Source organism: Mobula birostris, chromosome 8, assembly GCF_030028105.1.
Source record: "Mobula birostris isolate sMobBir1 chromosome 8, sMobBir1.hap1, whole genome shotgun sequence".
Lineage (NCBI taxonomy): Eukaryota > Metazoa > Chordata > Chondrichthyes > Myliobatiformes > Myliobatidae > Mobula > Mobula birostris.
Window position 1 is genome coordinate 88,318,936 of NC_092377.1, and position 27,905 is coordinate 88,346,840.

The window sequence follows — 27,905 nt, forward strand, 5'->3', positions numbered from 1 at the left end:
GTTTTTTCCATTGCAGTTTAAAATGATGGTGGTTGACATTTGTACCGACTCCTGCTTTATGCGCACCAGTTAACGCGAGCGGAGTTTTCCGCCAACTATGACCGTGACCAGCTCCATCAGAGAAGTCATGGACCGTTCGCCTCGCAGGCGCCTAGCCCGGGCTACCTGGCAGTGCACTTTAACGCTGGCCGCCGCCTCCGCCTCCGCCTCACCATGTCTTTGCCGATCTATCACAGTGGATAATCGGCCGGCCATGCTTTTAATCGTTTTAAGGCGGCCAAGATTTGCGTTAAATCCCATCGTTTCCTCCCAGGGAGCCCAAGGTCACTAGAGAGCTACCGTTCTTCCGAAAGGAAGTTGGAAGCGCCGACGCTGGCGAGAGTAGGGCGCTCATTGGGCGTGGGAGCGCAGTGACTCAGCCCTGTGCAAGGCTGCGGGCTGCTGAGGACAGTGATGCCGAGAGAGGCACGGCCACATTCCCTCTCGACCATTCACTGCCACGTTATCCCACCCAGCCGAGAGGATGGCGACCTCTCGCCACTATGGGAGATCTCCGAAGGACATTGCCAATGTGATGCAGAAATTACAAGGTGGGGTTGAGTTATTTTTTTTGTGCAGTTATACAGTACTTATTCCCGCGCCCTCGCGGTGTAATGCTATCCGGTGGCGTGAGTGTTTCGGACTGTTTTTAAAAGGATTTATTCACATTGTTCCAGTTAGCAAGTTGTATTTTTAAGCCGAGTTATGCTTTAATTTAGGCAAATACTGTGGCGGGCTGCTGAGTCAAAAACGGAACAGCTGCACCTTTTGAGACACCTGGCACTCTGACATTGGCGGTAGTAGGTGAAACCTCTGACAAACTATGCGCTGATTGGGGGCCGAGTGTAGGTTTACAAGGGGTGCAGATGTTTTAATGCAGAAAGCCACAGGTCGGTCGTCCTGAGTGTAAACAGCAGCCTGCACACGCAGGACGCAGCCTCAGTTAAGGTCAGAGCCAGGCTATGGATGGAGAGAGTCAGCAGGTTGTGCCGGTATTAATCCACGCATCAAGGACGAACCCTTGGCGGGCTGCAAATCTGCACGATCCACGCTCTCCCTGAACTGTTGGTCGCTAGGGATGCCAACGCGAACACCACACACACACAAAAACGGCTGCTCTCTGGAATCATGAGCGAGTTTGAAAAGATTTCTTTTACTTGTTTACAGTTGTTTCCAAGGAGTTAGTAGTCACTTTCAGTCAGTCAGACAGCGCACACTAGCGCAAATGAAACTCTGCTCCTTAAACCAGCGTTGCTGGTGCATTTGGCAGTTCCTGCTGCAACGAGACGGCAACTCTCCGTGAAAAGAGCAACTTTTTGACACTCACTGTTTAAGAGTTACCGGTTTTCCGGAGAGGAGTAAAAAAAAATCATCGCAACTCCCGCTTCCGGACGGACATTGGATTCCCTGACCAAGTTTTGTCGGAAATGTGTTGACTTCGGGGCGAACTAGGCAAGAGTTGGACGATGGCATCAGAACTGGTTTGATGCAGGAGCGAGTGTTGCGATTAGTTTTAGGTGGTCAGAAGCCAGATCGAACCCATCAGATCCTGGGACATGGGGTACATTGAGTATGGGGGAGAGAGAGGCGGGCCTGGGTGGGTTGTGGAACATTAATATAACCGGAGAGGAGGTGGAAACGCGGTTATATTAATGTTTTGAAGTATTCCAGTGGGGGTGTTTCTGCTATGCTTCGCTTGCCCTATGATTTTGCTCGTCTTCATTTTTCCTCACCCCCTCAGAGCGAGGGGTTATTCTGAGGATATTTCATCATAAGTGCCTCTATCAGCCAAATTGAAACAGTCACGTGTTTTGCACTTCGTTGTCTTGTTGGTGGCCATTCAGCCCATCGAGCCCGTGTCTGTACTCTGATAAGCCATCATCCCCATCCCTCCCACTTACTTTCCAGCGATTGACTGGTTATCCATCACATGACAGATTTGAAACCTTTGGGGAAGTTTGTAAAGTGGAAAAGCTGTTGCACTGGGGCAGTTCCACTCTCTCCCGACCTCAGAAGTCTGATCCCAATGGTACCAGTAGTTGTCACAACTGGGGTCTTGGAGTGGATGACCATGACTGCTTCTGTGTCATGTCATGCTCTTTGCTCTCAAGGAAGTGTTGCAGAACCCTGCCACCCCTGGCCGTTGGATCTCACACCTCCCTGATTCTTTCACCAACCACCTATACAGTAGGGTCACCTTACAGTTGCCGGCTGACCGAACAACCTGCACGTGTCTGGGAGGTGGGAGGACACTGGAGCATGTGGGAGAGTCACAGAGAGAAGGTGGAACTCTTGCACAGGTGGTCGGTATTTAAACCTGGTCTCAGGAGCTATGACGGCCGTACGACCTGCACTGGCATTCCGCTGCCCGGAGTGAGCTCCTTTCACCTGCACCAATTTTGCTTTGGCCCAGTATATGCACACACTCACATCTAACGTGCTGTACACACACTGCCTACGTGCAAGTCCTAACACACACTCACTCAATCAATACAGACTTTCGCTGGACGTAGACCTACCCAGCTTCTGTGCACGTAGCCTGCAAGGTACGTCCAGTACAGACTCACCCCTGACACAGCTGAGGCCCATACATACACACAGTGCACACACATGCAAGCAAGACAAGCCATGTAGACACTCGACACAGACTCTCAACAAAGACTCATATTTACACAAACAACATACACTCACACCCACTGTTCTTAATGTCCAGACTAGGAAATGCATTGTATAATCTTGGGGTTTAAAATGAGCTTTGTACTCTCACAATACCACGGTACCCACTGTTCATCTTCCCCTGTCCATTTACTCCCCTCTTTTGGGGCACCTAATAGAGTTGAGTTAACCCTACTCTTCTTTGGGGTAGGCTATTCGACTACATCACCGAGCACCAGTCAATGTCCTGTTTCATTTTGCATCTTGAGTTCACTCATGCAGCTTCTCTGTACTGGTTTCTCATCAACCAGGAACCAGGAAAGCCAGCCAGGAATTCAAGCTTTGGGAATAAATGCTGGCTCATATCCACACACGCTGTTGTGTTTGCCTATGACCTCCTCTGGAGAGGGGAGGGGAAACATGATTGTATCTTTTTGTTTTAGCCTATCTTCCTTAACGCTGGAGTACATTGTTATTTAATTGCAGAAACCGTTTGGCGAAGCCAGCAGCTGACAGCTGAAGTTAAACCAGCATTAATCACTTTATTATTTCTCATTGTGTCAGGACGGTTGGAAATGTTAATACCCTAAACTTCCTCATAATGAGGTGCACATTTGCACTAGAAGGAAGGGCCAGTGGTAACGGGAGTTCCCTAAAGCTCCCTGGCCTGAGAACGACTCAGTGCTGTGTCTAAACAACTTCACGCCATCTCTGATGTTGTGCCTGAAAGAGGTCTCAGAGGTTATCGGGTTATACCTACTCCCCAGTACTTACTGTTTTGTTTACTTGGACACAGATCCTGTCTCTGCACTGTGTACAGTAGCATCGCTGCATTTTGGTGATTTGCAGAAGTGACTCCATTGCTCAATGCCCATTTTGTCAGTTGCTTTCCTCCTCCTTTCCTTCCTCTGGTTTGAGGACTTCCTCACCCTCAATATCATCAACCCATTCTCTAACCACTGAAAGCAAAATCATTTCTGCAGGAACTTGTCTCATAATGCCACGACTTTTCCAGCTCACATAATACACAAGGCCATTTTGCTGCCTATTAATATAATCTAATGGATGGGGTCAGCCTGCACTCGGGAAGAATGCATGTGATCAGAGTACAAGTCCATTATAGACAGTTTAGTAAGTGGTAGGGCAGCTATGAAACAAAGATATTACAGTGGAGAATTAAGTAAAAGTAAGAGAAAGATAATTACTTCGACAGGAGATTTTATGACCTCAAGATCTCTCAAGGACCTTGGCAGCAGCAGAGTAATTTTGGAACACAGCCACTGTTGTTTTCAGGCAACGATGCAACCATTTTGTGCTCAGCTAGTTCCCACAGACAGCAATATGGACCAGCTATCTCTTCTGTTTAACAACGTTGACCATCGGAGTAAATACTTGACAGCATATCTGGTCCCTGATATTCTTCAGGACGCTGGGATCTTTCATCTGACAGAGCAGATGGGGCTTTGACAACATTTATTTTTTTAGAAGATGGTACTTCCAACAATGTGACATTTCCCTTTCTGCCCTACTCTGTGTCCTGTGGTTTCATAAGAATATAACACAAGTTGTCCACCTGGCCCTACATTATTTAATAACATCGTGACTGATCTTTTCACTTCAGAGGCACTTTTGAGCATTAACCTCATACATCTCCTTTTCTTTTCAAAATTGGAAGATTATCTTTATTTGTCACAGGTATATTGAAGGTAAAACAGTGAAATGTGACATTTGCCTGGACAACCAACACAGGATGTGTTGGAGACAGCCTGCAAGTGTCTCCATGCCTCCGACACCTTAATAACCCCAACCAGTGTGCCTTAGAATGTGGGAAGAAACAGATCAAGGAATTAATCCTCACCTATACAGGAGCATATGGTCACAGGGAGAACGTACAAAATCCTTACAGTCAGCAATAGGAATTGAACCCTAATAGGTGATCGCTGGCACCACAAACTGTCGCACTAACTGCTATGCTACCGTGCCCCCCTGAGTCTGCTGCCTTCTCTCAAGTAACTCCCACCCTTTCCCAGCTCCCCTCTTGGGCATTGAGAGCAAGAGCAAGAGAGAGAAATGACATCACAGAACAAAAATCCCTTTGCTGGAAATCTAATGTATAAAAATCAGAAAATGTTAGGAATACTCAGCAGGTCAGCCTGCATCTGCGGGAGGAAAGTCAGATTTAGAGTTTCAGGTTGAAGGCCCATTGTCAGAGTGGGAAAGGAGAGAAAAGAAGCTTGTAAAGCTTAGGGAATGTGAGCCATGGCGACGTCTCTGCTGGGGTGACCTCAGGGATAAGCTGTAAACAAGGTTTTCTGGTCAATCAGTGAATGGGAGGAGTTAGAGAGTGCAGAGATTTCTCGATATGAAGGGAATCAAGGGACATAGAATTAGTGCAGGCAAGTGGGTAAAAGATTAATCTGTCGGAGATGGTATTAAACAGGAAATTAGAAATGTGTGCAATAAAGGAACAGCAGTTATAATGCGTGACTTCAATCTACATGTAGATTGGGTGAACCAAATTGGTAAAGGTGCTGAGGGAGAGGGTTTCTTGGAATGTATGCGGGATGGTTTTTTGAACCAACATGTCGAGGAACCAACTAGAGAGCAGGCTATTCTGGACTGGGTTTTGAGCAATGAGGAAGGGTTAATTAGCAATCTTGTCGTGAGAGGCCCCTTGGGTAAGAGTGACCATAATATGGTGGAATTCTTCATTAAGATGGAGAGTGACATAGTTAATTCAGAAACAAAGGTTCTGAACTTAAAGAGGGGTAACTGAAGGTATGAGACGTGAATTAGCTAAGATAGACTGGCAAATGATACTTAAAGAATTGACGGTGGATATGCAATGGCAAGCATTTAAAGGTTGCATGGATGAACTACAACAATTGTTCATCCCAGTTTGGCAAAAGAATAAATCAAGGAAAGTAGTGCACCCGTGGCTGACAAGAGAAATTAGGGATAGTATCAATTCCAAAGAAGAAGCATACAAATTAGCCAGAGAAAGTGGCTCACCTGAGGACTGGGAGAAATTCAGAGTTCAGGAGAGGAGGACAAAGGGCTTAATTAGGAAGGGGAAAAAAGATTATGAGAGAAAACTGGCAGGGAACATAAAAACTGACTGTAAAAGCTTTTATAGATATGTAAAACGGAAAAGACTGGTAAAGACAAATGTAGGTCCCCTGCAGACAGAAACAGGTGAATTGATTATGGGGAGCAAGGACATGGCAGACCAATTGAATAATTACTTTGGTTCTGTCTTCACTAAGGAGGACATAAATAATCTTCCAGAAATAGTAGGGGACAGAGGGTCCAGTGAGATGGAGGAACTGAGCGAAATACATGTTAGTAGGGAAGTGGTGTTAGGTAAATTGAAGGGATTGAAGGCAGATAGATCCCCAGGGCCAGTTGGTCTGCATCCCAGAGTGCTTAAGGAAGTAGCCCAAGAAATAGTGGATGCATTAGTGATAATTTTTCAAAACTCGTTAGATTCTGGACTAGTTCCTGAGGATTGGAGGGTGGCTAATGTAACTCCACTTTTTAAAAAAGGAGGGAGAGAGAAACCGGTGAATTATAGACCGGTTAGCCTAACGTCGGTGGTGGGGAAACTGCTGGAGTCAGTTATCAAGGATGTGATAACAGCACATTTGGAAAGCGGTGAAATGATCGGACAAAGTCAGCATAGATTTGTGAAAGGAAAATCATGTCTGACGAATCTCATAGAATTTTTTGAGGATGTAACTAGTAGAGTGGATAGGGGAGAACCAGTGGATGTGGTATATTTGGATTTTCAGAAGGCTTTTGACAAGGTCCCACACAGGAGATTAGTGTGCAAACTTAAAGCACACGGTATTGGGGGTAAGGTATTGGTGTGGGTGGAGAGTTGGTTAGCAGACAGGAAGCAAAGAGTGGGAATAAACGGGACCTTTTCAGAATGGCAGGCGGTGACTAGTGGGGTACCACAAGGCTCAGTGCTGGGACCCCAGTTGTTTACAATATATATTAATGACTTGGATGAGGGAAATAAATGCAGCATCTCCAAGTTTGCGGATGACACGAAGCTGGGTGGCAGTGTTAGCTGTGAGGAGGATGCTAAGAGGATGCAGGGTGACTTGGATAGGTTGGGTGAGTGGGCAAATTCATGGCAGATGCAATCTAATGTGGATAAATGTGAAGTTATCCACTTTGGTGGCAAAAATAGGAAAACAGATTATTATCTGAATGGTGGCCGATTAGGAAAAGGGGAGGTGCAACGAGACCTGGGTGTCATTATACACCAGTCATTGAAAGTGGGCATGCAGGTACAGCAGGTGGTGAAAAAGGCGAGTGGTATACTGGCATTTATAGCGAGAGGATTCGAGTACAGGAGCAGGAAGGTACTACTGCAGTTGTACAAGGCCTTGGTGAGACCACACCTGGAGAATTGTGTGCAGTTTTGGTTCCCTAATCTGAGGAAAGACATCCTTGCCATAGAGGGAGTACAAAGAAGGTTCACCAGATTGATTCCTGGGATGGCAGGACTTTCATATGAAGAAAGACTGGATGAACTGGGCTTGTACTCGTTGGAATTTAGAAGATTGAGGGGGAATCTGATTGAAACGTATAAAATCCTAAAGGGATTGGACAGGCTAGGTGCAGGAAGATTGTTCCCGATGTTGGGGAAGTCCAGAACGAGGGGCCACAGTTTGAGGATGAGGGGAAGCCTTTTAGGACCGAGATTAGGAAAAACTTCTTCACATAGAGAGTGGTGAATCTGTGGAATTCTCTGTCACAGGAAACAGTTGAGGCCAGTTCATTGGCTATATTTAAGAGGGAGTTAGATATGGCCCTTGTGGCTACGGGGATCAGGGGGTATGGAGGGAAGGCTGGGGCGGGGTTCTGAGTTGGATAATCAGCCATGATCATAATAAATGGCGGTGCAGGCTCGAAGGGCCTAATGGCCTACTCCTGCACCTATTTTCTATGTTTCTATGTTTCTATGTTTCTTTCAAACTGAATGGGAGAAATATGAGGTTGAACAGCCTCCACCAGTATAGGCCAGGGTTAATTCCTCAATCTGCTGCTGTGATAGTTGTGCCCACAACCTCAAAGGTGTGTACAGTGTGATATATGGTGAGCTACAACTGAAATATCAAGATAACAAAAAATCATCATTACAATCTACAGAGGAAGTCAGGAAAACATCTAATATTGGTACTATAAATATCAAAACAGCAGCATTGAGAGGGACTGAAGAGAAATTGTTGTAATCAGTGTCCCAATCTAGATAGCTATTCATCTGGGAGAGACATGAGATAACAGAATCTTTTTGTTTTGAAATTTTTCAGATTCTTTCAAAATTTGGAAATTTACCAAATGATTTTTGTTCAATGTGCTGCTGGTACTTGTGACTTTAGTAAGCATTTATTTGCCCATCCCCAGTTATAATGAATCAAAATCAGGTTTATTCTTGCTGACATATGTCATGAAATTTATTGTTTTGCAAAGGCATTCTGCACATAAATTGTATTCTAAATTACAATAGGATATATATTTTAAATAAGTAGTGCAAAAAGAGAGCAAAATTAGTGATGTACTGTTCATGGCATCATTGTCCGTACAGAAATCCGATGCAATTGGGAAAGAAACTGTTCTTCAAACATTGAGTGTGTGTCTCCAGGCTTCCTGATGGTAGTAATGAGAACAGGGCATGTCCTTGGTGGTGGACGGTCCTTAATGATGGATACCAACCTTTTTCAGCATCGCCTTTAGATGTTGCTGTTGATGCTGGGGAGGCTAGTGCCCATGATGGAGCTGGCTGAGTTTACAACTCTCTGCAGCTTTTCCCAATCCTGTGCAGTGACACAACCAGTTAGAATGCTCTCCATGGTACATCTGTAGAAATTTTCTGGGATCTTCAAAGATATACCAAATTTCCTCAAAATGTTAATGAAATATAGCTGCTGGCCTGCCTTCTTCATAATTGCATTAATAATGTTGTGCCCAGGGTAGATCTTCAGAGATGTTGACTCCCAAGAACTTGAAACTACTCACCCCTTCAACTGTGGCCCTCTCGAGGAGCTCTGGTGTGTGTTCCCTCAAATTCTCCTTCCTGAAGGCCACAATCAGTTCCTTGGTCTTACTGATGTTGAGTGCAGAGTTTGTTCTTGTGACACCACTCAGCCAGCCAATCTCTGTCACTCCTGTGCATCACCTCCTTACCATCTGAAATTCGGCCAACAATAGATGTGTCATTGGCAAATTTATAGATGGTGTCTGTGCTGTGCCTAGCCAGGTTCAAAAGTTTATTCACGTAGCATTAACATCACGTAGCATTTAACTGGAGTCGTAGATGGGGATCTCAGTTGGCATGGATAGGTTGGGCCAAAGGACCTGTTTCCATGCTGTGTTACTTTGAGTCATGTGCAGTCCAGACCAGACATATTCCCTTTCATGAGGTCCAATCTGTCAGTCACAGTTTACAACACTGGCAAGTTTTTTCCCCCTGGTTATTTGCAGCTCACAGGTGACCAATTGCTGAGTCCAATCTCTCAACTTGGCTAGGTCCAGACAGAAGAGTGGCACAAATGACATGCCTGACCCAATAAAATGAAAAAGGATAACGATCGGCCAAGTGTTGTAAAAAATCATCGAAACAATAATAAGGGTGATATGATCCATCATTTAGGTAAAAGCCGATCAATGAGTCAACAGGGAGAAGTATGCATTTGGTCGTGCTGACCCATTTGAATAATTAAAGGAGAAATACTGACCATGTTAATTTGTGGCATATGGATAATTGAATTATTTTTAATGTCCAGTGAGCATTTATGAAGCTACACAGGACACATGCAAAGGTGTTTGTGTGTGTGTGTGTGTGTGTGTGTGTGTGTTAGAAAATCTGCAGCTACTGGAAACTTGGCAAGTCAGGCAGCATTTATGGGAGGATAAAGATAAACAGTTGACGTTTTGAATGGAGACATTTCATTAGGATTGGAAAAAGAAGGGGGAAGGAGCTGGGAAGTTGATTTTGTGAATGAGATAAAGTGCTGGGAAATCTGATAGGAGAGGACAGAAGACGGAAGAAAGGGCGGGGCAAGGGTGTGATGGGCAAGTGAGGAGATAAGGTAAGAGAGCAACAGGAATGGGGAATGGTGAAGGGGAAATGGTACAACAATTGGAAGTTCGAAGAATCGATGTTCATGCCATCAGGTTGGAGGCTACCCGGATGGAATATGATGTGTTGCTCCTCCAACCTGAGTGTGGCCTCATTCTGGCAGTAGAGGAGGCCATGGACTGACATGTCAGAATGGGAATAGGAAGTGGAATTGAAATGGGTGGCCACCAGGAAATCCCACTTTTTCTATCAGATGAAGTGAAGTAGCTCGGTGAAGCAGTCTTCCAATCTACGTTGGGTTGTAGTGTTGGTTGGTGAAGAACTTCAGCAAAGTGACCAGAGAGTATTATAAGTGTGAATGGTGTAATTGCATGGTGCGATTGACGGGCGTCCCAAAGAACGTCTGTTCTCTGTAAGGTTAAATACAGTTTCCTTTAGGTTATTGATGGTGAAGTTTATGGCCTATTATGGAAAAGACACAAGGGAACTGCAAAAAGCACAGTGTCCATATTAGTCCACAATGAGACATTTGCAAATCCTGCAACGGCGATGTGTCCTGAAACCTACTCATTATGTTTAGTAAAACAACATAGGTTTAAGAGAATTATTAATGAGGCTTTCAACATTTTGAAAGGCTTTGGAAAGATAATCAGCAACCGGTTATTTGCACTGGCTGCTGAATTGTTAACAGAAGTCCATTAAAGGATGTTAGTCATAGAACATGGAAACAGGGTCTTTAGCCTGTTTGCATGGGCCAGCAAACACTCGTATATCCAAATTTGTGCTCATCCCTTTTTATTCTTCTCAGACTCCCATCATCTGCCCAGATTGTGCCTTGTACCTACACACCAGAGCCAATTTTCAGTGGCCAATTAACCTACTCATCTTTGCAACGGCATAGGAACCTGCAGCACCTGAAAGCAATGCACAAGGCCACGGGAGAACATGTAGATGTACAACAGACAGCACCTAACGTCAGGATCGCACCGGGATTGTTGGAACTATGAGTCAGCAGCTTTACCATCTGTACCACCGGGCCACCAACTGAGCCACAGTTGACAGTGTGACACAATCTTTGTCAAGAATGACAGGCAGATTGAAATTGCGGCTTTCAAATTTTCGGTGTGTCTCAGGCAGTCAGTGTAAAGTTCAAAGCAAAGGAGGCATTTACACTGTAGAAAGATTTATGATTAGGCAGTAAAGCTGACCATCAGTGTTAGAATCCATTCATTAAAACGAAATGAAAGTTGAGCCAGATCTGCCAAGCGAGTGTAGTTTTTTGTTCTCTCTCTGTGCCCAGAGCAGTAACTAGATTGGATTCATAAACTCAGATTGTACTGGCTCAAGAAGACAAATATTGAGCATTCTAGGCATCACATATACCTTTCACTTGGAATTTGTTGTGGAGAATCTTACCTAAACATGCAGCGAGCATTCCTGGCATTTACTGTCTCTAATCCACAGTTACACACCTCAAAGGAAGCTTGCTGAATTGATGACAAGGCATGCAAATCTTGATGAGATGTTTTTTGGTTTTATTGAACCAAACTTTATCAGAGGCTGCAGTGCCTAAAGCCATAATCGAATCTCTTCTATATCCCAATGTGGCAGAACTTAATAAATCAATCCATGGACTGAAAAATGGATACCTCATCAATTAATATTTAAATACTTAATTAATCAATGCCAGTTAAGTATTAGCAGCAATATAATTCCTCACTTCAATTATAACTTATTCTCTCGTAGCTGAAGAGAGGAATTAGAAGGAATATTGCCCTCTGCTCCACGAACACCCAGAGGTGAGCAGGGTCTTAAACTGGTTTCCAGCTGGTATTGTTTAAGGGAGGAAATTAGTCTGGGCAGACAAGTAACCAGAAAGTTGTAGACTTGCATTGTGCAGACCCTAACAAAGTTTTGATCAACATTTTCTGGCAGTTAAGGATTGTTCCCACTTCCAGCTGTTTTCCTCTGTTTTTCTGGAAGTCTCCTTTGCCCTGTGTTTGTGAACTGCCCAGTCCACTGTGCATTGCTGTCAGCTAATGTGAGCACATATTCACACTTAAACCTTAGACACTGCTGCCTGTCAACAAAGTTAAACTTGGTGCTTCTTGCAGGAAGATATGGTCAAAGCACAAGCAAGTTAAAGAATTACGCACCTACCTCTGTAAGCCCTTTTGACTTCAAGCAAGGCTTCTTGCAGGATCAGGTGTTTGCAGTTACTCTGCCTCAAAAGAAGGTCAATAGAAGTAACTGGCACTTGGACAGCCCCTTTCAAACAGACAGCTTTGAAATATTGTCAAAGGAAAGCAAGATAGAAGACTTGTGGATTCCAAGGCCCTGTGACCATATACGTTATTGATATTGTAGCAGCAAATGAAAAAGCCACACTGAGCTGAAGTAACAGGCAGTTTACTCAAACCGGTGTGCTCCAGGAGACCATTCAAAGCTGATCTACCTGAGTGCAAATTTGGTACAGCTTTTTCATTCTCAGTTGACAAGATTACACAATAAAACTAGGTTTTGGTAACAGAGTGGTGGTTACTGAAAGAGTTAATTAACAGACTTGGTTTTGACTGCAGAGTGAAATAATTATCCACGAGTCTAGTGTGGTTAATGTAAATCCAATTTTCTATTACAACAATGAGTGCATGCTACAACACAACTAATGAGGTTCCTGAGACTTGGGTGTCATCACTGCTGTACTCAATGTCTCTACTGTTAGACTTTGACTGTGGTTCCTTGTTACTACATGAGCACAATCCACGTCCCTGTTTACTCATTATAGCCCTCATTACTTTCTCCTCTGCTACAGATATTAATGGAAGGGTATCTTTTAGACAGGATATCAGGACAACACTGTTCTACAAAATAGTGCAATTGCATGTTTATCTTTCACTTCGGAGGGCTCCAAGTTAACCTCTCAACTGAATGCCTGCTCCTCCAACAAAGCACTGCACCATCAGCACCGTGCAGGAGGGAGGGTAGCATCCACCATTCAGGACCCTCGCCATCCAGGACATGCTCTCTCCTCATTACTACCACCAGAGAGGAGGGAAGGAGACTGAAGACACACTGTCAGCATTTTAGGAACAGCTTCTTCTTGGCTGGCTGGGTGGCACAATGACATCAGTGCCAGACTCTGGAATGGAGGCTCCCAGGTTCGAACTCAGCCGGGTCCGCTCCTGAGTATGCTTTCCATCTGTACTGGGTTGAGTGCCGAGATCGCAACTGGACCTCGTAAAAATAAAGGGAAAAATACTGCCAAAATGTCTGTGAGAGGAGTGGCGCGCCACACAGTCTCTCTCTCTCTTTCTCTCTCACTTCCCACCTTGTAAAGGCATGAAAAAGACATCGTCCCGCCAACATCGCACACACACGGTCGCACGCACGCACACGCACACGCCAAAAAAAGGAACAGCTTCTTCCCCTCTGCCATCAGGTACTTGAACAGATAATGAACCCATGAGCACTACGTCACTACTTATGATCTCTTTTTGCACTGTTCATTTAATTTATATTCTATATTTATCATTTATAGTATATTTTATGCATTGCACTGTAGTGCTGCCCCAAAACAACAAATTTCACGACGTACATCAGGGATAATGAACCTGATTCTGCCTGGATCATTATCCGTACTATACTTTTGGGAATCTGGGTGTGTTAGCATGGACAACATTAATTTCCCAGCCTTACTGACCCTTGAGAAAGTGCTGGTGATTTGCCTTCTTCAGGCGCTGCAGCCTTTCTGATGAAGGTTCCCCACAGTGCTACTGGGTAGGGAGTTCGAGGAGTTGGATTGAGTGATGTTGAAGGGCTGACAGTAGGTTTCCAAGTTAGGGTAGCGTGCGACTTGAATCCACAGCCTTCTGGTTCAATGCCGGAAGGTGATTGACAGAATCATGACTGGCAGCCATTCGACTGTGTGGCAGGTGGCAGGCCCCAGTTCCTTGCTGCCTTTTGTGTCTGAGGCCTGTGCTGGGCCACTTGCTTGAGGCAAGGAATGACTCGGCAGGTGTAGGGGGTGCGGAGATGGAAGGGGCAGGCAGGTGTGACGTTCACATGGCCTGTGCTTGCCTTGCCATCACAGAGTTGTGTGAGGCCTACAGGGAAATCTCTGGTGCATGTTGGGGTAGTATCAGTTTAGGCTAGTTTGAGAAGGTTGAACACATCATTGACTCCCGGCTATAGGCACCATTTCTTACATAAAATGAAATACTTTCATATTTTCCTTGCATCATAATTTGGGAGGTAATGGTGGCTCGGTAACATATATTGAGGGGTGGTGTAGTTAGTTGAGCTCCTGCAATGTGGTTTCAGTTCTGACCTCCAATGTTGACTGTGTAGTGTTTGTATAGTGTGCTCACCCTGTGACTTTGCGGGTTTCCTCTGGGTGCTCTGGTTTACTCCCACAACCCCAAAGATGTGCAGGTTGGTAGGGAAATTGCCCATAGAATGCAGATGTAGAATCCGGGGGGCGGGGAATGCCCCTAGGTGTGTGGATGAGTGTCAGAAGAGGGATAAAATGGTTAGTGTAGGATTAGTTTCAAAATGGCTGCTCGATGACCTGGTGCAGACTTGGTTGTCCATGGGACCTGTTGTTGTGCTGTGACTCAGTAAAGCTGCATACATCTCTACCCACATAATAGGTTCTGCCACCGAGCTGCTTCTCTTTTTGATACGGCACCCACAGTGTAGCCACTTTCAGGAAATAGGAACGGCAAACAGAAGTGAGGGTTTGCAGCTTCTGACTACGAGCACAGCATTACCGGTTTTGTTGCCATGTCTCATTGGCTGTTTCAGAACAGAACAGATGCAGAACATCAGAACGAAGAGCTGGGGTGGGGCTTTGGAACAGTTCAACCTGGGCTCATGCACTCTGCCCTCAAGAACATGCCAACCTACTGCTAAAGGGTTTGGGGACCAGACTGACCGTTAGACATGTAATTTGTTACATTGTTTGGGGCTGAGGAGGAAGATTCCCAGTCCTTAGTAAATTTCTCAAGGCAAAGAAAACTTGTGCTTCCCAAGTAACCTTAACAGTGTCAGGTCTTTCTAAAGCACTCTACAGTGACTGACATATCCTCTGGAGTGTAGACACCTCGATATAGAAATTGTGATAGCACATTCAGAGACGTCTGTTTATGTTCAGCAAGATCCCACTGAGTAATTCAGTGATGTTAGAGGATCAATATTAGCCCGGACACCACAGAGAGCTCCATTACTCTTTTCCTGATGGCTCCATTGGCTTTTCTTTATACCTTTAGAGGCTTTGACAATCCTGTGGTTCTCACCGGAAGGTCAGCCTACGTTTTTATTCTCAGCTCTGCAGAATTAGACTTCTAATTTCCCTTATGGTTTAATCTTACCTTGCTCCGAAGGGCTTCACTAGATTAACGTCTTTTCCAGGCTGGAACACCCAAGTCTCTTCAGTCCCCTGTTCTTCTCTTGTCAAACTTCAGGGGTTTCTGGACTGGCCTCTGTGATCAGGCTGGGGAGAATAGGAGGAGTTAATTTACAGGGCTCGGCTTAAAGGGTTAGGAATGGGGAGCAGGTGTGGCTTATAACTAATTATACAGTGCTTTCAAAATTCTAGCGATGTACAGTGGATCAAATATCTGTGGTAGACAGTTTATAATCCTTCTGTGAAATGCACACCCTGTGGTCTGACCTGAGAAATGAACTGGTTTTGCATTGAGCATATATTCTGTGATTTTTATAATGTATTTCAATAATTCTGTTTGTTATGTTGGTTCCTGCTGCACAGTGGTTGAACATGATTCCTATGATATGTCATTAGTTTCTGGAGATGGTGATGTTCTTAGCTGTCGGGCGTTGGAGCTGGGCTGAGTCTGGCTAGGTCAGGAACCACTCTTGGGACCACCTTGATATCAACGTTTCTATATCCTGACATCATACAATGGCAAACTTATAATACCAAACTTATGTTGACACTATTACAACTGAGTGCCTTGAGCTGCAGTGTATGAGAATGTATTTCATAATTAAAGCTAAATGGGGTTTATCACATTAACTGATAACCTAAACACAGTGCTATTATGGCACATTAAAACTCAATTGTAGCACTGGCCTGTATTCGTTGGACCACCCCCACACCTGCTGAGAAATTGGGCAAAGTTTCTCACACTCCTTGTGCTGATCTGCTTCAATCTCTCCAGCATTTCCTATACCAAGTGGCAAGTCGTCTTTCTTTGGACCACCCATTCATTTCAAGTACAATGACACATCAATTTATAGTGACTGTGACCAGAAATTGTAGCAACAAATAATGCACAGGAGTTTTAATAATGTCAGGCAGCAGGAAATGCATTGAATGGAGTTACCAAAAAAACCCCTGGTAACACAAAACAGTTGAGTTGGATGAAATTTTATGTATTTGAACCATAGGCCCTAAATGGATAGGGAAGTCAGACTGCAAGGGAGCAAAGGTCATGGTTCTCTGAACTTTCTAGCATGTGGCTTGGGCTGCAAATATGGTAAGATAGATGATGAGCTGCAGCAGGATGTGTGATAGACACATATGCGGAGGAGGAGGTTAAAGATGCAGTGAGACAGGAGTTTCTTTCGCAATATTCTTTTAAGAAGTTTTGCTTTGAGTGGCAGGCCACAAGAGTAACCACACAGAACATACTTTATTTCTGGACCGCAAGGCCCTCCCTGTTGAGCTTAGTTCCACAGCCCTCTTTAGTCTCGCTCTGTTTGGTCTAGTCATAGGCAGGACATTTGAACACCGGCCCTCAAGTTGGTCCTATAATTCAATAGCCGAATTATTCCAGGGCCCTTCTGAACCAGTTGCACATAGTGTCAATTCTCTGATCTTTCACAGTTCATTTGCATCCCCTTTAAGCATTCCCTATCATTTAGCCTCCACAGCTCTCCAGGATCAAGAATTCCAGAGGTTCATTTCCCTCTCCAAGAAGAACTTCCCATCACTTGAGTTTGAAATGCTGGCCTCCCATTATTGTTACCACGTTCCCTTATTCGAGATTCTCCCACAAGTGGAACCATCTTGACCTGTACTCTACCAAGCTCTCCAAAGGATCTTGTACATTCAATAAGAACATACCTCATTCTTCTAAACTCAAAAGAATATGGATAACATTTCCTCAGCTACTCATGATAAATAGGGGCCGTGGACAATTCTGATTTGATGGAGACGGACGTGAAAGCACAGAGGAACATCTGGAGAGATTTCTGAAATACTCATTTGCTGCTGTCGTTACTGAATGACAATAATTACTAAATGACAATAAAAGGGGACTGCGTGTCTTCATAATCTAAATAAGACAGACGTGTCACCCCAGCAAATAGTATGTTAAATCTTTACTGGACTGCCTCAAAGCCAATGTGTCCTTCCTTAAATAAGCAGACCACAATTATGCATGGTATTTCAGATGTGGCCTCATTAACACTCTGTACAATTGTAACAATACTTCCCTATTTCTAAATGCCAACCCTCTAGCCATAAAGGTTCCCTTCTTACTACTCCTGCTTGCTAAATTTTTGTGCATTTCACTCATCCGCATCCTTCTCCATTCCGGCCGTGGCCTGCCTGATGTTCCTTATCAAAGTGCACAAGCTCACACGTTCCCACATTTAGCCAAGTTTTTGCCCACTCACTCAACTTAGCCGGAACCCATTGTGAAGACCTAATACCCTCCACAACATGCCCTCCTACCTGCTTTGGGGTGATCAGTAAACTTGGATGCCTGGCACAACATCTACACCTCTACGTTTTTCATATCAATCGTAAAAATTTGGGGCAAAGAGGTGCTGTGCTAAATGAGCATTTGAATCACTAAGGCATCAATTAAGTGCTGGTAAACGGGATTAGTACTGCTGGTTCCTTAACAGTTGTGAAAGGTAGTGTGGCTGTTTGACCTTGTTTCTGTGCTGTATGACTTCATGACTCTCTGACTAACACCACTAGGAAGAAGGTACAGGAGCCTCAGGACTCACCACCAATTTCAGGAACAATTATTACCCCTCAACCATCAGACTCTTGAACTAGAAGGGATAGCTTCACCTAAGAGAGTGGTGAATCTGTGGAATTCTCTGCCCAGGGAAGCAGTTGAGGCTTCTTCACTAAATATATTTAAGATACAGTTAGATAGATTTTTGCATAGTAAGGGAATTAAGGGTCATGGGGAAAAGGCAGGTAGATGGAGCTGAGTTTCGGACAGATCAGCCATGATCTTATTGAATGGCGGGGCAGGCTTGATGGGCCGGATGGCCTACTCCTGCTTCTATTTCTTATGTTCTTATGTTCTTAACTTCATTTGCCCCACCATTGAGATGTTCCCACAACCTATGGACTCACTTTCAAGGACTCTTCATCTCATGCTCTCGATATTTATTGATTATTAATTTTTTTTTGTATTTGCACAGTTTGTTGTCTTTTGCACACTAATTGAGTGCACAAGTCGCTGCTGTCTTTCATTAATTTTATTATGGTTTTTATTCAGTTATTGTTTTTATTGAGTGTGCCTGTAAGTAAATGAATCTCAGGGTTGTATATGCTGACATATATGAACTTTGATAATACATTTTGAACTTAGTTACACCTTCCAGCCTGTATTTATTCCGACTCTTGTCTTCTTTGCGATAATTAATTTTTCACTCCTTCGGCTAAAAACCACCTCGTACGTGGCATCTCATCAAATTCCTTCTGAAAATCCAAATGCAATTCATCTACAGGTTCCCTGCTGCTTTCAGAGCTCCAGCAGATTTGTCAAACAGGATTTAACTTTCATAAAATCACATTGATTTGTTTTGATTAAATTAAGATTCACTGAATAACTAGCTATTTCTTCCTTGGAGTCCAGTGTCTTGCCAACAGTAGATATTGGGCAACGGGCTTATAGTTACCTGCTTTTGACTTCCTCCCTTCCTCTGGGTGTCTTCCTTTCTGCTGAAATTCTCAAAGAAATCTTAAACAATTGCTTCAGTACCTTTGCGGACACTTTATTATTTAGAAAAGTGCAGTCCATGAACCTGGCAACTTTTCTATCTTTAGTCCAATTATTCTTTCTAATGTTTCAACCTTGTCGTCGTGATGGTTGAAAGTTCTTCCATTGCATTTGAAGCTAGCCTATTAGAAATATTTGGGATTTTTGCAGGATTCCTCACTGTACTGACTGTACCTTATCTGCCATTTGCTAGTTTCCCATTGTTAATTTACAAGTCTCACTCTATAGACTGATGGTAGAGGAGCTGTGCGAACTCTGTTGTTGCGCGGACCAGGCCCTCATCCTGCAGGGTCGCCTGTTGCAGCTGCCCAGTGGAGGAGACCGCGAAGCAGGTGTGGAGTGGCAGGCTTCCACGCCAGGTTGAGGGCTGGCCCCTCCCGTCAGTGCTGCCCTCCTGTGTTTGCCCGGTGGATTGCGTTTGTCTGCGGCTGCACTAGCGCATGATGATCGGACTGCTGCGTGCTTGTTCTTGCAGAAACCTGGCTCCAGGGCAATATCCCATGCACCATCCGTCTGCAGGACATGACACTCGGGGACCTGGGCTATATTTTGTATGTCTGTATGTTTACTGTGTGCTACATATGTGCTATATGTGCCTTATGCTGTGTATGACTGTTGGTACTGTGTTTTGTACCTTGGCCCCGGAGTAATGCTGTTTGGTTTGACTGTACTCAAGGGTGTTCATATATGGTTCAGTGACAAGTAAAATTGAACTTGATTCTTACTCCAGCTATTCTTCTCCTTTTTACTTTTCCATAACAGCCCTTGCTGTTTGATGTGATGTAACTTGCCTGACTTCTCCCACAATCCGTTTTTTTTACTCTCATATGGTCTTTTTTTTAGGTTATGAGGACACGCAGTCCTCTTTTATTGTCATTTAGTAATGCATGTATTAAGAAATGATACAATGTTCCTCCAGAATATCACAGAAACACATGACAAACCAAGACTAAAAAAAACTGACAAAAACCACATAATTATAACATATAGTTACACCAATGCAAAGCAATACCGCAATTTGATAAAGAACAGACCATGGACACGGTAAAAAAAGTCTCAAAGTCTCTCGAGTGTCCCATCATCTCACGCAGATGGTAGAAGGAAGAAAAAAAACTTTCCCTGCCATGAGCTTCCAACGCCGCAAACTTGCCGATGCAGCACCCTGGAAGCACCCGACCACAGCCGACTCTTAAGTCTGTCCGGAAACTTCGAGCCTCCGACCAGCCCTCCAATACCGAGCACCATCTCTGCTGAGAGCTTCGACCCCGGCCCCGGCAACAGGCAATAGGCAAAGCTGAGGATTTGAGGCCTTCGTCTCTGGAGATTCTCGATCGCACAGTAGCAGCGGCAGCGACCAGGCATTTCAGAAGTTTTTCCAGGTGTTCCTCCGTGCTTCTCACGTCTGTCTCCATCAAATCTGGATTGTGCACACCCCTCCCCTACTTACAAATACGATATCATTTTGGAGCAGCCGTGCGCGCTGCGTTGCGCCGCCATCTTCTCCTCCCCTCCTCTTGCTACTGGTTCCTGCCAAATTCCCTGATCCTCCAGTCTACCACAAGCCCTTGCCACTTGATTATGTTCTACTCTTTCATTTAATAATATCTTTCTTCACCTTCTTTGTTAACCATGGACGTTTCATTCTTTTTCCTGGCATGCCACTTTGTATTTAGGGTAAACTTATGTTGAGCATTGTGCACTAGCTGTCTAAATATCTGCCAGTGTTCATTCATTAATCCATTCCTCTGCCTATTTACTGAGTTCACTCAATTTTCATATTATTGTAATTGCCCTTTTTACATTGTTATAGACCCTGGATGTTAGCCCTCAAACTGTATCTGGAATTCTGCAATGTTATACTCACCGCCTGCTGGGGACCACGAACCACACGGGGCTGCCTGCCTCATTACACAGACCCATTGCATGCACCCATTTGGCCACTAGGTTGTCAGCTCTGGGGGCTTCATCACATGACCCTCTCAAGATCCCATCAGTGCGTCCTTTCTTCCCACGCCACTTGGAAAGCAAGCGGCGCTTAACTGCTCCACAGCTATTGTGACCTCCGTTCTCATTGTCAGTGTAACACACACCGAATGCTGGAGGAACTCAACAGGACAGGCAGCATCTACTTGTTACCTTCTCTGTCTACCCAGTCCTAGGACCCTCCTGATGTTGGGGCCAGGGTCCTTGAGCCCTTCTTGATAGTGGGCGATGGTCCTCTGGACCATCCATTGTCAGGCTTGAGGCTGACCAATTACTAGCTCTGGCACCTAAGACCATTCTGCTCCAGTTGGCCTCTCTTCCAGGCGTGTGAAGTTCCAGGTCCCTTTTCTGCTCTGGGTCCTGGCGAACCTTATCGGATGACGCAGGTCCTTACCACGACATAGGTACAATCCCTGTGCGGAGAGGTCTGCGATTGTACAACACTGGTGTATAGTATTCGTGAGCACAGCTCTACCACTGAGAAATGCTGGTGTAAGCTGCAGGTCGAAAACTATAACACGTACACAGTTGGTGGGCACAGATCTGTCACTGTATAACGCTGGGGTACAGGGTTGGTTGATACAAACCTGTTGCCTATGAACATTAATGTAAGGACCCTGTGGGCAAAAGACCATCACTGTACGATGTGTACAGGACTGGAGGGCACAGGGCCGTCACTGTACGATGTGGACAGTACTGGAGGGCACAGGGCCGTCACTGTACGATGTGTACAGGACTGGAGGGCACAGGGCCGTCACTGTACGATGTGGACAGTACTGGAGGGCACAGGGCCGTCACTGTACGATGTGGACAGTACTGGTGGGCACATGACCATGGCATTTATTTGTAGACTTGAACAATTCTTGCCTGACGCTGATGCTGTAAAGGGCAGAGGTTTTGTGGATGGACGTGGGAAATGTGTCCAGCTTCCTGATGTAGAGTTAGCTGAGTGAGAAGTGTTTATTCTCTGAGATCAAAGTATGATCAGATAGATTTTCTTGCTCTCCTTTTATAATTTTTCTGATTGCTCTGGACTATTGCTTTCGTGGTCTGGATGTTTACAGACCTTGAGGACTGGTTTGCATTCAAGTCCAAGTTCAGGAATGGGTAACTGTCAGCTTTCTGTATTATGTTTCTTTTTTTCAATTTTAACTTATTATTTCATACCACCCACAGATTAAAAGATACAAGGTACATTTATTATCAAGTTATACACAGTATACAACCCAGAGATACATCATCCCACAGACAGCCATGAAACAAAGGAAACTGTGGAAGTTCAAAGGAAAACATCAATCCTGCCCCAATGTGCACAAAATAACAACTTGTGGAACGAGCGAATAACCAAATTTTGAACATAAAATGGAGAGAGTCCAGGCGTATTCAGTTCAGTTCAATCTAACACAGTGTTGTTCGTTATCTGCAGGCCTCCCTGATCAAAATCGCCCAAAGTAGCAACAAAAACATGGAGCGACCAGAAATCAGAAACACATCATAATAGGAACTGCAGAGTCCAATCCACAAAAACGTGTTCACCAATCCTTGGCTGAGAACCAGGACTCCAGCACAATCCTCCGACACAGGAGGTGGTTTGGCCCTTTGAGCCTGTGCTGTGCCCTGGACCTTCAGTAACGGAGAGGGCTTTGCTGTGGCCCCCACTCACCCCCCCCACAAACTGTCCCGTACTGTCGGAGTACATTGTTGGTCACCCCAGGCATTCCCTCTCTCGCTGTCATGTCTCATCTGTTGTGTGAGGGTGACATTCCTTCCCCCTGAGGCACCAGTCAATCGCAGAGCAGCTCTCAGAAGTAGAAGTAGCCCAGACTGTGGTGAGTAAGGTCCTATTTGTAAGGGCACGTTGAGACAAGTTTACTTATCAAGGCTTTTTTTTTGCACTCACTTTAATTAAAATCAGTTGGAGACCCAAATAACTTCTTACAACTGAACGGTAAAACAAATAGAAACACATTCTTTTATTTGGCCCTCGCATTTTTCATTCTTGACAGGAACATGTGAAGGCTCTGGGTGGGGATATTTCTGTTTTGTGCAGAGCTTGGCAACAGAAGAAAGAAGGGGCAGAATTGATTTTTTTAAGCTTGACTCCAAGGAGGAAGTAAGCAGAATCCCCTTCTCAGTGGGAGGAATGCAGTTCTGATAAAGGGCCTCAGACCTGATAGGTTAACGCTGTTTCTTTTATCAGCAGGCCTGATGATTGTTCCCAGTCTTTTCTGTGCTCATTACAGATCAAGGGAGGGTAAAAGGGAGGAGTCCAGGTGAATTGGGAATTCTGCAGATGGGAGAAAGGGTTGGCAGTCTGGGATGGTGATTCCTGGTCAAACTTGTGTCACGTTGGCCTTGGACTTCATTTAGATGGGGATCTGGGCTGATGAAGTTGAAGAATAGTCCATTTCCTTTGCATAGATGCTGTCCGACCTGCTGAGTTGTTCCAGCCTTTTACTTCAGTGCTTCAGGAAGGTGGACCACATGTTGGTGAGACGGGGGCACCAGGCCTGCGCCGTGGCATTAGTGACATCAGGGACAGTTTTCCGGGGGAGTCTTCTTATTTGGCTCCAAGCTAAGAATGGCTGGAGGTCTAGGTGAGGTTGTTTGTCCCATGGATTGGCTGCCTGACCCACAGATTGGCTGAACTTGCAGTAAAAGCTTGGAATGAGTCAAAGGGTTTTAACTGCATGGGCGGGCCAGTTGTAACCATGAACAAGCAATGGTAGCCTGTCCCGTGCTGGGGTTTGGCTGGAAGTCAATGGCTGTCAACGCTTTAGCAAAGGCTACTTTCCCTGTGCTGCAACCTGGGTATGTCTTCCTCGCATTGACTCTGCGAGAAAGAGTGAGAAAAACAAGCAGGCCCTGAAAGAAAATGAAGAGCAAAAGGCTGCAGATGGTGTGGTTAACGCAATGCAATTACAGCTTGGGGTGTTCAGAGTTCAATTCCGGCGTCCTCTGGAAGAAAATTTGTATGTTTTTCCTGTGTGTGTGTGTGTTCATTCTCTGGATGCTCCAACAGTCCAAAGACGTACTGGGCAGTAGTTTAATTGGTCATTATGAATTGTCCTGTGGTTAGGTTTGGATTAAATTGGTGTGTTGCTGGGTAGAGCTTTTCTGCAATGTATCTCCAAATAAATAAATACAAATAATCAGAAACGGGTCAGGCAGCATCTGCAGAAAGGGAAACAGAGTTAATATCTCAGGTCAAAAAGCCCTGCATCAGAACTGACAGAGAAAGAAGACCAGTTGGGTTTAAGTTGAACGATTCATATCTTTCACTCCTCTCTTCCCACCACTCTCTTCCACATCATTGAATTAGCAGAGAACATGGGGAGTAGCTGTGTGTGCAAAACCATACAAATATCAGTTAAAAATGAGGGGGAGATGAAACCAGGGACAAGAACAGACGTGCTGGGAAAATCCTCGCTGAAAATATCACCCACTTCATCTGTGAGGGTTCAGCTATTCTTTAAACACTACACTGGTTAGCCGCTTCAAAGGCTACCCTGCTGGCAGCTCTGACTGTGCATCCCCTCTGGCCTGATTTGTATGATCAAGCTCGCTGCTCCTGATGCAAATAGTAAGAAGTCACCTGCAGTCCCTGAAGAAGGAATTATCATACATTTCTGTGGAAACACAACTTTTCCGCTTCCATTTTCAGTTATGGATGATTAGAAACAGGCAGCTTGCCTTAGCATGGACACTTTGTTTTGTATTTTTGGCAGCTTTTTTTCCTGCTTAACATGAAACTCTGAGAGAAATGCAGGCTGTGCAAACGCTAGGGTGAGTGTAGGTCGAATGACAGCGGGGAAATGAAGAGACATGCCTTTGCTAGGAGAGTTGTTACTATCCAGTGTGTACTGCTTGAAAGGATGGTGGGAGCAGGTTCGACTGCCGGTTTCAAAAAGGAAGTGGATATTTGTGTCAGAGCTCTGAGAGAAATACAGGGGAGTGGGGCTAATTGGACAGCTCAGAGGTGGTGCTGGCACCGTGGGCTGAATAGCCTCACTCTGTGCTGTGTGACTCTATGGCAGCTGGGTTCACAGTTGATTCTAATTTGAACCCTGGAAGCTTTCAATAAAATCTGCGTCACGGGAAGAAAGTAATTTAATGTTACGTGACTGACATTGATAAGTGGGAAGGAATGATGCACACGTCTGAGGAACACTTGGGCGGTTTAGAATCTGTACACCGAAATTCTCGAGTTTTGGGGTGAAAGCTTTTCTCCTTTTTCGCGTCAAATTTTATAAAGAGGCAACTCTTTTCTGACTTAGTTTTGGTACTGAGCTTCCTGTTGTCAGGAGTGATGTGACTTGCATTCAGAATTCTCTCTCAGGAAAGGATTTGGGTTTATTTGCACAGTATAGATTTTACTCACCACCTCAGGTTTTCACGTAGAGCGGCACCGACTGTAAAGCACCCCCATGAGCTTTCATGGTCCTCACGCAGCAATCACTGCTGCCAGTTCCTGCCCATGGTTTCAGTGTGAAAAACAGCAGAGGAACCTGTTCTTGTAGAGTCGAGTGAGGGGGTAAATGTTGGTCAGTGTGCTGTGAGAGTTTTTTCCTTTTCCAGTCTGAAGCAGTGCCAGGGACCAGCTGAGAGAGAGCACAATACACTTGGATGCTGCAGCTCTTTAGAAAGTGGGTATGTTTGGCACAGCTCTTTTGAAAGAGGTGGTGATACGCCTGTACCAAAGGAGATGTCAGGGGCTCCTTCCCTGCGCTAGCCTGAAGGTCACCCTTGGGCAAGGTGTAGCAACCCAGCCCCCCACAATCAGGGTCACGTCAAGCCATGGGAACGGAGGGTGGATAGTCGTGTGATCTCCTGGTTATGCGACTACTGACACCAGGCAGACAAACTCTAAATTGTATTGATAATGCCTGGGGTCACCCGTCTTATAAAGACGTTGCCCAGGAGAAGGCAATGATAAGCCACTTCTGTAGAAAAATTTGCCAAGAACAGTCATGGTCATGGGAAGACCATGATCACCCACGTTATATGAACACGGCACTTAATGAATGATCGAACTTCAGAAAGAGGGTACATTTGGCACAGATCTTTAGAAAGTTCAGGAAGTTTGACAGCAGTGTGGTAGGGCCAGTAGAGTCACTGCCTCACAACCCCAGAGACCCTTGTTCAATGCTGTCTGTGTGGAGTTTGCCTGTTTTCCCTGTGATCTCATGGGATGCTCTGATGAGAATGTGGGAAGAATAAAAAATAAAACTAATGTAGGATTAATAGGACTCTGTGGTCTGAAGAACCTGAATCTGTGCTGTATCACTATTAGACTCTATCTGGTTTTTCCAGGGGAAGCCACTCCCACATGAAAGGTCTTGACCAAAAATGTCAATTTTCCTTCCATAGATGTTGCCTGACCCACTGAGTTCCCCTGGTATCTCGTGTGTTGCTCCAGACTACTGCTTTGTGCCTGCAAGTTATTCTTGCTCCAGAAGGGCTAGCAAGCAGACCTGTGGGGCCAAACGGCCAACTTCTCAAAGCTGTTTGAAGTATTGCGACCAATGCTCCCGCTGCATCTAGCTTTGCCTCTTTAAGCTTAGGTAATTGCTCAAGTGTGTGGTGTATGGTTTTGCACCTCCAGCTTCCAATCCAGTGGTGGAGGTGGTGACCCAGCATTCGGCCTGGACAGGTAATGAGGGGAGGTGGGCAGATCTCCATCCGGCAGCTGCCGTAGCCAGCTATCCAATGGAGGCCGAGTGGTGTTTATCAGTTGTTCACACGATTACACCAAACGTAAAAGAGACCAGAATAGATTCATCATCAGCAAATCACCTGTGATGGTGCTGTGCTATAATAAGCCTGCAGGATTGAGCCTTCTGCTGACTCTGTGATCACTGCATTATTAATTGTGCCTATGAATAATTTCAGTGTAAGTCAGAAAGAACCATTAATGCAGCAACAGGGGGAGAAAGAGGCTATTGTCCTGCAAAGTCTCTTCTCAGAAATGTTCTGCCCCACTTTAACTCCCACCCGCCAAGAAAATGAAGGGTTGGAGATGCTGGTAACCTGTACGTATGATAAAAGTGTGTTTGGTGACAGAATCGTTTGGTTTGCTGTATTTCTTGATTGTTTCACAGTTCAGGAACGAGCACCAGATGCTAAGGTTCTGTTCAGCAAGTTGCCTGCAGAGGCAGTGTCTGTCACCGAGGCTGTTTCCTCGTGTGGAGCTAAAATTGGGCATGATTGACTAAGCGGTTAACAAAGCTCTGTCCTGTCAGCTTCCTGCTTCCCTCCCATTGAGATATGTCTTTCATTCTTGGTAATGATATGGCAGTTGTGCCATTTTTTGCCTGTGGTTAAGAGACACGCGATGGGGTTTCTAAGTCAGGATGTGGGACACTGGTGCTAAGTGGCCCCTCCTCTCTGGTAAATGAGATCATCAGTTCACTGTGCGTACTTCCTGTCCAGGAGCCAGTAAGCAAACACGAGGGCAGCGATGGTGTGGACAGTAGGTTTGTGATGGACAGGCCCAGATAAGGTGTAAATCCACAAGCTTTACTCACTGGTGTTTAGAAGAATGAAGTGGGGGGGGGACCTCAATGAAACATCTTGGTGTTCATCTGGCGGAGAATCTCACCTGGTCCCTCAACACCAGCTCCATAGCAAAAAAAGGCCCAGCAGCGTCTCTACTTTCTGCGAAGGCTGAGAAAAGTCCATCTCCCACCCCTCATCCTCACCACATTCTACAGAGGTTGTATTGAGAGCATCCTGAGCAGCTGCATCACTGCCTGGTTCAGAAATTGCACCATCTCAGATCGCAAGACCCTGCAGTGGATAGTGAGGTCAGCTGAGAAGATCATCGGGGTCTCTCTTCCCGCCATTACAGACAGTTACACCACACGCTGCATCCGTAAAGCAAACAGCATTATGAAGGACCCCACGCACCCCTCATACAAACTCTTCTCCCTCCTGCCATCTGGCAAAAGGCACTGAAGCATTCGGGCTCTCACAACCAGACAATGTAACGGTTTCTTCCCTCAAGCCATCAGACTCCTCAATACCCAGAGCCTGGACTGACACCAACCTACTGCCCTCTACTGTGCCTATTGTCTTGTTTATTATTTATTGTAATGCCTGCACTGTTTTGTGCACTTTATGCAGTCCTGGGTAGGTCTGTAGTC

The 27,905-nt window shown here is 45.1% G+C and overlaps 1 protein-coding gene across 8 annotated transcripts in view; it reads left to right on the plus strand.

Moving 5' to 3' along the window:
* Window positions 1-452: 452 nt before the first annotated feature.
* syne1b (spectrin repeat containing, nuclear envelope 1b) overlaps window positions 453-27,905 on the plus strand; it is a 500,086-nt gene continuing 472,633 nt past the window's right edge. For all 8 annotated transcript variants that reach the window (XM_072265605.1, XM_072265607.1, XM_072265609.1 and 5 more), the window contains exon 1: window positions 453-590. In XM_072265605.1, coding sequence (XP_072121706.1) covers window positions 524-590 — 67 coding nt within the window. In that variant the 5' untranslated portion in view covers window positions 453-523. The remainder of the gene's footprint in view (window positions 591-27,905) is intronic.